The sequence below is a fragment of the Durio zibethinus genome, chromosome 26, assembly GCF_047325235.1.
Source record: "Durio zibethinus cultivar Kanyao isolate XHJ-2024 chromosome 26, ASM4732523v1, whole genome shotgun sequence".
NCBI classification, from domain to species: domain Eukaryota; kingdom Viridiplantae; phylum Streptophyta; class Magnoliopsida; order Malvales; family Malvaceae; genus Durio; species Durio zibethinus.
The window spans coordinates 18,449,933-18,462,028 of record NC_143187.1 but is presented as its reverse complement, the minus strand read 5'-3'; the positions used below and the strand labels follow the sequence as shown (position 1 = coordinate 18,462,028).

Below are 12,096 nucleotides of genomic sequence, written 5' to 3'. Positions count from 1 at the left end.
TTTATTCCAACATTTGTATTGGTCATCAAGTAGTGAAATACAAGATTATCACAATAAGCATCATCTTCAATTTCTGCATGATAATCAGAATTAAAAAGTTGTAAAATTTGTTGATTTTTTTTAATTGAAATAGTGGAAAAAACAATAATTATAATTTAAGTGTATAAGAAATAAATATAATGAATGTTAAATGAACGTCTTACCTTCTATTTCTTATAGGTTACTTGATGAAGCAATTGATTGAATATGTAGAAAAGCTTTAAAATTCATGTTATTTTTGTATTTGAATGTTATAATGTTTCTGTTTTTGAAATTATATGCTTCAACAAATTCCTTCCATCCATTTTGCAAGTATAGTTAGCTTTTAGTTTTTTTTCAATTGCATTTTGAATGGATTTAGGAAAAAACTGTTAATATGCATAGGGGTTGGAGTTGGAACAGCTATCTTGTACTTTTGAATAAAGTTTTCAGGAAGTTCTTGTGGTAATAAAGTATAATAAAAGCAGTTGGTTTATGATAATATTAAAAATGAATTATTATAATGCAGTAATAATAGATAAAACAATATTGAATTAAATGATTAAAACTATTTAGAATAATAAATAGTATTTAAAGAGTAAAGTAAAATATAAGTGAACTTGTGTTTGGGTTTTGTATTTTTTGCTAAAACTTTCTAGATTGGTTTATGGTAGGAATAAGATCAAACTTTAGGTTTGAGTGATTAAAGTTTAATTACAATTTCTTATCATTCTATTACTTGATTACTTTTAAGAAAACCAAAATGTGATTGCAATTTCTTTGCAAATTTCAATATATGTGTATATAAGAGTAGTGCTGTGTGTAGAACAAAAAAATTTAACAAACTAAATGCAGGAAACATACATATGGGTTAACTTGTTTGTCATCAATGTTATCAACTATTTGCTTATAATTAAATGCTAAAATGTGTGGAATAAATATTTTTACAGGATCAAAAAAGTGATAACAAAACAAAATTGAATTTACTGTTTTTTTATTCAAATATACAAATAAGATAAAATTGTATATTTACTGATTTTAATTTTTGTTTGGATTGGTGATAAAAGATTAATAAAGTTTGAATACTTGATTTGCACAGTTTAAGTTCTAATCTTGTAACAGCAATTGTTAATGATCGATGATTTTTAAATTGGATATAAGTATTTTCTAAGAGTTATATTCTGTCCTTACTTTAGAATAAGAAAGTTTTCCTTTAGTTTAAATTTTTATATATAAAAATAATTTCAGAATGTAACATATTATCAATAGCAATAAAATGTTTTTTTACATATGTTAGCTTCATTGTAGATAAACAATTCAAAATGAGGGTTAAAATTTCTATATCTTTGCAAGTTCTAACTTCTATTCTAGAAACAATACATGTCAATATTGTGTATTGTTTTCAAAAATCAATACAAAATCTTTATTTTAAATAGTCTAAGTTAAAATCATCAAAATCATAACAATTTTTTTTTTTTTTTTGTATATATGAATGGTGAAAGTAAAACAAATAAGAACAAATGCCAACATATAATAAATATAAGAAAATGAGGTATAAATCAAGTATGAAAGAGGGAAAATAGGAAAAAAAAGTTGTGCATGCAATTTTAAAGGATGGAATTATAACAACAGAGGAATACAAATAAAATATAATGAATTAGAGTTGAGTTTGAAAGTTTTTCACCAAAAGATCTTAGGTGATATCTTGATTTTGTAAAATGATTGTAAATCCCAGATGTTCATTTGGGTTTATGGCGTCTCCAGCAAGAGTATAATTATTGGTGGCCATGTTTTTTTTTATAGGCAGTGGGTATTTAGTTTTGTTGTTACTGGGTATTTGATAGAGATAAAGTTTTATGTTTAAGTTTTCACAGTGAGATTTATTAGGGTTTGCACGTTATTAGACAAAAGGGGTGAAAATATTTGTGTGGGTTTGGTGTTTTAGGTATTTAATGTTTGGTTTAAATTCATTGAAGAGGCTAATTAACTTCTCTTAACTATTTATAAAAGATGTTCTTTACACCTGTTAAATATTTACATAAAATAGATGTTTTGTGTAGAGAAGTAAGACTTATAATCTTTTCTAACAAAATCAAAACATCAACAACTTTTTAACAAAATTAGAACATCAACAGTTGTTCAACAAAATTATAACATCAAAAGCTGTTTAACAAAATGATAACATCAGAGGAGTGAGTTTGTTTCTTAACAGAACATGATCACTGATTACAACATGTTTTCCTAATCAACTAGTGTGGTAGATAAAAACATAAAATTTGTTTGGTTCTGTTTTCTGAAATATACATTGATCACCGGAATTGAGATTGTTGTTCCTGACAAAACAACGCCAGCCCCTTGAGAAGCTTCTGTTTTTTTTTTTTTTTGCTATGAATGTAATAAACAATCCATTTTCTTTGTTGTTGGTTCATGCTGGTGCTAGGCTTACGAGCAGTTGACCATGTTTCTTCTTTCATAATTAAAATGATTAAATTCATTAGATGGGTTAGGAGAGAACATTTGGCAAATGGTACTAGAACATGACATATGATGAGCAATAATGATATTGATTAGAACTAAAACTAAGATTTTTCAATTATAATTGACATTAAAACAAATTAATAGATAGGATGAATTAGTTGATAAAATATGCATTCTTGGTCACTTAAAGTTTAAATATTAGAATAACAATAAAGTTGTTTTTAGAATATCATCATTTTAAATAAAAGTAAATAAAAGTAATAAAAGTTAATTATTTTCAATTTAAATTGGATTGATTTATATTACTGCAAAGCAAATATATGTAAAAAAAAACTAAATATTACCCGGCACAATAATCTAATACTTATGCAGATCATCATATACTAAATATTACCTAAAATCAATAATTAATACGTATGTCTAAATCTAGGCAGGTTTGCCTTTTAAATTGGTTTCTTTTTGTTCTCAAACCCTAAATTATCATAAAAAAATGTTAATTAGTACTAAGTATTCAATGGCACAGGTTAAGATATTAACAAATTGTAATAATGCAATACTCTTTCTTTTTTTTTTTTTTTAATTTGTTAAAAGAAAATGTAGTAAATGTAATTTTTTAAAATGTAGTAATTAAATAATCTATAACGAGACTTATTATTTTAATTTAATGATCAATTTTATTAAATAGTTACATTTATGGACCTTTTGTCAATTTTGTTTTTCAATTTTTTCTTCTCTAGTTCACTTTCACAAAGACTAAAAATCTTTAATTTTAGTGTGTTTGACATTAAATTTTAAATTTTTTCCTTACATTAATATTTTCTGATTTTTAATGTTAAAAGTGAAAAAAAAAATTGTAGAAAAGATAAACATACTTTCGGTACATTTAAAAAAAAAAATCATAGAAAATGAGATAGAATGGGAATGAGCGGTAACGGGTTGTCTCATGACTTTATAAAATATTAGTTTAGTTCAGGTTAGATGCGTTCATGAATTGGGTAATTCCTTAAATTTTACAAAGGCTTGGCTTTGACCCTTTTATTTTAATATATTATTATTTAAAATATTATTAAAATATTAAAAATTAATTTCATGTTTTTAAATATATTTTAAGAATATAAATATAAATATAAATTTTATTAATAAAATAATATTTTAAACCAGATTGTATGTATGTATGCATGTATGTATGTGGCTTTTTCTGGGGATACGACATGCTCTTCTTCAACTTATCAAACAAGCTTTTGTCTATTCACAACTTGGATCATATAAACATGCATGTTGTTGAAGGTAACATTCTATAGCCATGAAAGGAGAGAGGGCTCGACAACAGAAGATGCTCGGAAGTGGAGAAAATGTCTTTGTTATATCAGAGTTCGAGAATCAATGGAGAATTTGCTTTGGAGTCAAAGTGGATGGCACTCGTAAGTAATGTGATGATCAAAATAAGACCCAATAACAAATGAAAATTCACATTTATTTGCTAAATGAATAATTATACAACTCAAACTCTAAGAAAAAACTTGAAAAATGAAAGCATGTACTGTAAGTAAACCAATACTTGGATTTTGTGGGAACAGAATATGGGTCGTTCTATTCATTACAAACTATGTATCAACTGTCTATGACTGCCAAAAACCATAGGCTTCTTCCTGCTCCAACATTTGAATGTGATTCTTTTAGTATTTTTAACATTCTCCTGGAGGACAAAAAAAAAAAAAAGAAAAAAACATTAAACTTTTTTTGTTGTTAGCATCTTCAAAACTTGGGAACTGAGACATTTATAAACACAACCAGACATGTTGAACAATTTTGTCAAAAACCTATAATGTAACAGGTAAAATGTTTCCAACTTCCCATCTTTCTTCATGGGCAAGCACATAGATATGTAATGAATCTACTGATAAATTATCATCAGAAAGCATTGCACAGTTAAAATACAGGCATACACCAACAAATTTGATACCATTATTTTCAAGTAATGAAGGCCTATAGCCAGAAATTCCTCTTCTACATTGCAAGTTGACCAAATTGCAATATGGTTGAATGGACAAAAATATACAAGTGAAACACTGATTTTTAAAGATTGAACATCTGATTCAAAGAATTAGGTGAAAATGACAGGCAAAAGTCAAAAGAATTGAGCATGAACCCCAGGGGAAAGTAGTCAGAGAGTCAGATCCTTTTGAATACTAGGGTAAGGCTACAGCAGCTGACACAACATTGATTACGATTCCTCATTTGTTGTCATTACTCAAACCAAAATTAGGTTAATGACATTTGAGGCTGACTCAGGTTGATGTTAATAGATGCCACCTATTATGCAGTGGCAATAAGAATCATCTATTGGAATATATTGCACCCAATATCTCTATAACCAACCAATGGTTGCATGCTTCAAGATTGGTGACAAGAGGGGGAATAAGATTGTGCTTGTCAAATGCTCAGTTATAATATTTTGATTTTCTAACTTAAAATATTTAACAATCAATCTAGAGGGAGACAGAAACAGTGTATATTCCTTACCTCCATTTAATTCTACAAAGCAATTGCATAGGCTGAGAATTGGTTCTGACAAATCCCCAAGGTTCCCTTCAAATGTGGTCGCTATTACTGTACAAAAAAAAAATTCTCAACCAGCTTCTCCCCCAAAACTTTGCGCTAAAAACTCATCTAGCTGCCCCAAGTTAGGAGTTGAGCAATTGTTCAAATTATCAGAAGGCAATGATCGAATGCATCCAAGAATGTGCGTGATATCACGATGCAGCCTGCCAGGAAAACAATTAAATAGACCATTATGAAGTCTGGCAGCTAGTTATCATAGAAAAAACAGAAAATCATATTTGAAGTTCATAGAAAAATACACAAACAGTACAATACCTATCTTTTGCCTGAGGAGTGCTGATCTCTAAGTGTGAGAATGCTTCCGAAATTTGTGAATGGAAGACAACAACAACTTGCCTGCAAAGCATAGTACAAATAATTCAAGGGAACAAATCTATTTTGTCAATAATTGACCATTTTCTTTCATTATTCATCAAGAAAGAAGATAAAAGTTTGCATTTGCTTGATACAAATAGTATGTTCTTTTTTAATATTCAGTGTGCTCTCATGTAGTCGAGCATGATCTTATCACAGCTCACCTAGAGGGGTAGATGATTTTAGTGTGTAACTAAAATTAAGGTCATTAAATGGAAGAGAAAGGAGGATAAATGTCCCAGTTAAAAGGACAGGGCAAGTTATATGCTGCTAGAAGTTATCAACAATAAAGATTTTATGCATATCAAATCAAAATTTCTGTAAATGAGATTTATTGATAGACTATCAAATATAATGAAAAATTACTAGAGAGTGCAAAAGTTGCTTGTTCTTAACGAGGATAAATGGATCCTTTCTCACAAGTAATTGCTGGAATAGACTAACATCTAATTCAAGTCTTTCCCTGTCAAACATCATTGGGTCAGTCATTTAATTAAAAGATTCACTTGCATTGCAAGAAGGATCCTCCAAATATAACATAAGATTAAAATATTTTACAACAAGACTTAAAAGCCTTTAGATGAGATTGCACCTATTCCTCATATCATGAGAGGAAATTTAACATTCAGTGTCCAACTAGGAATATAAAATGAACCTAGGGTTGCCATTCAAAACTCCCAAAAACTTTCTATTGTTCAAATAGAATTTACCTCCTGATCCCTAGAAGATTTTTCCAAACAGTTTCTGAATGGGTATATGATGAACAGTGGTTACACTTACAAGACAAGTTTATCATGGCATAACAACTTTTTCCTTCACAGGTTACACAGTTACATGATGAAACAAGCTATTCATTGACTTAGGAAATTGAATTTGACTCACCTGAAAATTGCTTGAACATCTACTTCATGCAACGTTCGAGATAAAACACGTTGGAGGTAGCCAACTTCCTATAAATAAATTGAAAAGCCAATCAAAATAAACTCTTCCATGGCAATTCAGGTCAAGTGACATTTGAAAGAAAAGCCTAATACAAAAATTAGAACCTAAATAAACAGTACTTATTAACAAGTTCCTTTAAAATCACATAGAAATGTTCTATGCTTGTAGAAGCCATGGTCCCTCAAGTAAGATACCAGAAGGAAAGTTACATAAATGCAATGCCGCTTTAAAATTACTTTAAACATAAAGGAATGCTGTTTTGAAAAATAGTTTCAACTGTTTTTAAGCATATAAACTAACAGCAGGTTACAAGAAGCACCTAGATTGAAAGTAAAAGAGGAAAGTGATAAAACTGATAAGAAAGATTGTATTTTGAAATAACAAAGCAAGCATATTCTGCCTTTCACATTGATTTCAAACATTATCAATATTAATGATGGAAACACTATTAACCACCGCTAGTCTCATCTACCAAAAGCAAATCATCAAACAGAAGCAGACACCAGAATACAAGGTTCTGAATATGGCAACAAGGATCTTGCTAGGCATATAAACGGATAAGAATAATGCTAGTGTTAATGCCAAGCCAATTGGTTCAGTTAAGTAGGACTTAATCGGAGTGCAACAAATGCAAATTTAGTTTGGGCAGAAATGATAATGGAGTCACAATGGGAATCAGAGAACAAGACATAACGTACAGAGAAGTTTTGATATCATAGTTCAATCTTTGAGATTGAAGAATAAATTATTTGATTCAAAATAAATGCATGTGTCAGAGAGTGGATGTACTATGTAGCCCTAATGAGAGTATATGGGGAGGCAGAAAAGGTTGTTTGGAGATGAAGGCTAACAAATGTTCATATAAACAACTATATGTAAATGATGTTCATGTAATGCAGACCATTCCAGAATTTATTGAAACTGAATACCTTAATATGTTTTTCTTTATGTTAGCTGTTTTGCTTTAGTTACTGGTAATAATTATGTCTTTTTTATTAAGTGGGTCATATTACTACATGAGATCTCTAAATGACTTTGAATGGCTAAGCGGATGCTGTTTATGTGTATCGAAGGCTACGATTAAAACTTGTTGTAACCCTAGCACAGATAGTCTTTTAGACACATTAGGCGGCTGTAGTATAGTGAAGTATTAGCTGTTACCGGTTCTACAATACTAAACCCTAGTTTTCTTGCTCCCAGTTCAATTTTACCACAGTTTTACCTTTTTTTTTTGCTAGTTTCCTTGTACCATATCTACTCCCGTACTGCATCATGTCAATAGGGGAAAAGAATTTACATATGTGTGCACACAACTCAAATTTTGCATGATTCTTCAACTATAAAGTGCCTTTCTAAACTTAATCCATCACAGGAAAAAATAAAAAATAAGGGGAGTAAACAAGGTATGAACCATTGTAGCTACCTTCGTAAGGGATCTAGCAAATTGACTGGGCTGCAGGTCAGCATCTTCTGGCCTATTCCAGCTTTCAACAATCTGGGGCAGTCCACGCAGATGAAACAACAACCTCTCTCTCATTATCTGGACAAGCTTTGTATGTATTTCATCCCGATGAACCTTATAATCCTGAATTTAGAAAAATAAAACAGTGTCAAAGATTTATTAAAGAATGTGTCACCAGCGAGGGCCAGGGAAAGGGCAAGTACAGCTATTAGCCTACAATTGAGCATATTATTCATAGGTATCACTGACTGTTTGTCAGTAAAAGGAAGACTTTTAAAGTACTTTTACGGTTTTACCAAATAAGCCAACAGAGAAAAGGATAATAAATATTTTTCTTCGAAGGGACAACCAAAACCTTTTAAATTCAAGGTATTCGGTCAAACCACTGGGAAGGACGGGAGACGAAGAGCTATCCTCATTACATTGTTAAGGCTGATGCAGAACAATGTAGGGAAAGGGACAGAAAATAGAGAAAAAGGTCCATGGAAACAGAAAAATATAGAGAGAAGATAAGAGGAATAGGGAAGAAAAATGGAAAGAAACAATAATGAAGAAAGAAGTAAAGAAGAGAAAATCCAACTCCAATAGTCAAAATCTCAATTATCCACTACAAAAAGCTACTGCATAATGGAACAACAAAGGCAATTGTAGGCTACTCCTTGAACCCTAACATATTACAAGTATAAAATATAATAACTAAATGTCCTAATAATGATCTAAATATCAAAATTACACCCCATAAAAATATGTAAAATTAATAAAAAATCCAAATAACTCAATCCTTCCAATAAGCATGACCTTTTCCCACATCAAGGCTCCTTGGTCTCCATATGTATAAAAATTATATATATACACACACACACACACTAAATGAGTTTCTCTCTCTCTCTACAAATATATATATATGTGATAAATGAGTTTATATATGTGCCGGACATGGGTACTTCTAGAAAAATGAAGGTTGGAGTAAAAAAGTTGATTCAATTCTATAACAGAATAAAATAAATACTCTCGGCTTAAATTTCATTGTAAAAATCACTCAATTTCAAAATAATGGTAAAATAGTTCCACCTTGAATTTGTATCTGTAAGGATCAGCTTCAAATATGTAAGTTCAAAAAATCCACGAGCAAACTATGCTATAAATACTAAACAACAAAATGCCGCAACATGCCCCATACAAGAAAAAAAAAAAAGCAAGAAAATCAGAAACAAAGGACAAATAAATGAATGAACAGGTGCAGGAGTGGTAAAATGCAGAAGAAAAGTGATGAAGCCTTATACCTGTGCTACTCGATCAAACTCCGACAGCAATAGTGCCTTTCGAGGCTCAGGAACTTTCAGAAACAGGATTTGCCTGACATCTTAGACCACAGACAAAGCAGTCATCAATTAATTGGCAACATTTGTGGTTATATTTCAATAATGAATGCAGAATATAAAAGATTAAGGAAGCTACAAATAAGAACAAATTATGAAACTAAGAAAAAGGAAATGCATATATGAGATAAGCAGGAAAGCTAAAAAAGTACATGTTTGAAAAGAATGGGATGTCTAACTGTAATTGTTTCAGGCAAAGAACATAAATAGTTTGAACTCAAAATATTCCTTGGTTTCTGCAAGGCTCATAAATCAACAGCATCTGACAGTTGATCAGTTGAAATTTTCAATAAAGATACCCAGTGAATTGCAGATATGTTATTATGTTTCACTTCTCTCTTCAAATTAGTAAAGCATAATTCAGATAAGAGATAAAAAAAAGGATTGTATAAACTGAATAAAATTTGGTTACATGATAGTCAAAAGTATGGCAGTACAAAAAGTGCTTGTACAATAACTTCCTAGGTTTAAAGGAACAATTTTCCGCTGATTATGAGCTAATGCTGAAATTGTAGCAGGAAAAAATTAGGCAGACAAAAGACTAAGCTTCACAACTGGATTTCTTGTTAGATTGGCACCAGATTGGATTGCTTATGCAAGTTCAACAGACCAAATGGAATTCTCATAAGCATGACATGACAGGTAGTAATCAAAAAAAGTTGAATGGAATAAATAGATTTGAACTCATCCTGACCTGTAAGAAATACTAAACCATGACAACAACAACAAAATTTGAGAAACTCAATTAAACACCAAATAACATTACAAGGATAACATCATAGAATCCAGCTTCTCAATAGCACTCACACCTGTAGGATTTCATGCCACCAGAAATAAATTGTTATAACCAACAATGTAGAGAAAACAACCCAGGATTGGTGCACAACATAAATAGGTACTTTTTTCTCTTTGATTTGCCATAATGCAGCTTTCATATTTGCAGTTGTTCATTTACTATTTCAGATTTGTCTAAAGAGCAACTTAATTCTGTGGATTCTTGAAATTTGGGTCTTCTTAGCATCAATTTGGATATGTTAGCAGCAACTTGGGGGGGGAGGGGGGGGCGGCGCGCAGAAAATCAAGTTTTCAAGGCAGGATCAAGCTTTTACACAAAAAAGTTAATGTAACTGGTACAACCATCCTTACTTCAACACTCTGCAGCAGCCTTACAGAAATCTTCCGGAAACTTTATAACCCCAGTAAAAACTATAATTCATGGAGTAGCTGCTCTTTCATCTGCTTCTCTTGCTAAAAGCATTACATCTACCGTTTATCCTTTTTATAGATTTATAAATGCCTCCCTTTCAACCTAAAGTTCAATGCATGCACTTGAATTGGCTAGTAATAATCCTGGAACATTCTTGAACAGAGATATTCACACGTGTAACAAGATCGTCAAGTTGTCCAGCAGGCAAAAAAGAAACAAATATGTTGATGTATCAGACAACAGGAACTACTCTGAACTCAGATTCTTTGCTCTCACAAACTAATATGTCTGCACCAAGTGATATAAGAGTCCCTTTTCTAATTCAAGTTTGCTAATATTTTACAACGGGAATTTTCAGCTGGTTTTGCTTGTGCACTTCATTATTTAGACTCTTCAGTATGCGGTATAACCTTCAAAGCTGCTTTCAATTGTGATATATTTACACTTAATAACCTTAGGTGTAAAAACCTCTATTACAGAGCTTCAGAGATTCTGCTGGTACAATATCGACATGTTAAGTTCAATATTGACATTGTGCTACTGTTTCCAAAATACTTTATCCATTCATCACTAAAGGACTAGAATTCTTCATATTTTAAATCTAGCATTTCAGGGTAGCGTTGAAGCACAAGAGCAAATCCTTACCTTGAATCTTTTACATGATATCCCCACCATGACTCAGCATCCAACATTTGCTTGGATCTCTTTCAGATCAGCTCAATTTTATCTCAAGAAATTAACACACCTATAGCACCAAATAAAACAAAGGTACTTCTTGCATACAGGTGACTTTCTTATGGAATCACATCCAAGACGTGCAGCTCATCATTTCGCCCCAAGTCAGTCCCCATCACCATGTTAAAGCTATGTGGCTAAACTGATTTTTTGTTAATTATATTAGCTACAATTATATCTATAAAAGCATACAGACCTCAAGGCACTCTATCATTGACATCATGTTCAATTGAGGGATGGAAGGAAGAGGAAGGGAAGACAGGGGAAGTGAAACCCTCTCCCTCATTGGAAAAGATTTTAGTGGGAGAGATATTTACTTGGGTGTATGTACCCCCTCCAAAGCCCCCTACACCATTTTTTTTAAACCCTCAAAATTGGAGGGATTTGAAGGTGAAGGATTTCAAATAACAAACTTTTGCTGCAAAGAAATTTATCAATTTTTAACATTTCATTTCATCTCATAAAGGTATAATAGTAAAACAATATTATAAATTATCATTCCCTTTCCTTTCCACTACCTAACCAAACAAGATTGGTACCATACCTCTCCCTTCCCTTTCCCCTTCATTTTTAAGCTATCCAAACAAGGGGAACCATACCCTCCCTTTCCCCCACTTTCCTTCACCCTCCCTTTCCTCTCCTTCCCTCCTCCTTGTGGCACCCAAATGTAGTGTTTTAAGCACTCAGGTTTCCATGTATTCATGTCTTTGATGTTGCTCTTCAACTCATACCCATTGCCTTTATGATTTGGCATAAGTATGCCAATGCACCCAAAGCACAAGCACAATAAAAATTAACCAAAAAAAAAAAAAGGAAAATGAAAAAAAAGCACAATCCTCCTAAACTCAAGAAGCAGAAAATCTAACGAGACCAAAAGGATACCAAAGTTACTAAAAACT

The 12,096-nt window shown here is 31.4% G+C and overlaps 1 protein-coding gene across 3 annotated transcripts in view; it reads right to left on the bottom strand.

The window, feature by feature from the left end:
* Positions 1-3,942: 3,942 nt before the first annotated feature.
* LOC111275376 (vacuolar protein sorting-associated protein 54, chloroplastic-like) overlaps positions 3,943-12,096 on the bottom strand; it is a 28,913-nt gene continuing 20,759 nt past the window's right edge. For 2 of the 3 annotated variants that reach the window (XM_022860731.2, XM_022860732.2), the window contains exons 14-19: positions 9,160-9,239; positions 7,838-7,999; positions 6,355-6,422; positions 5,374-5,454; positions 5,020-5,261; positions 3,943-4,192 (exon numbers count right to left, since the gene is read on the bottom strand). In XM_022860731.2, the coding sequence (XP_022716466.2) occupies positions 5,126-5,261; positions 5,374-5,454; positions 6,355-6,422; positions 7,838-7,999; positions 9,160-9,239 (527 nt within the window). In that variant the 3' untranslated portion in view covers positions 3,943-4,192; positions 5,020-5,125. The remainder of the gene's footprint in view (positions 4,193-5,019; positions 5,262-5,373; positions 5,455-6,354; positions 6,423-7,837; positions 8,000-9,159; positions 9,240-12,096) is intronic. The other variant, XM_089755541.1, reaches the window with a different exon arrangement.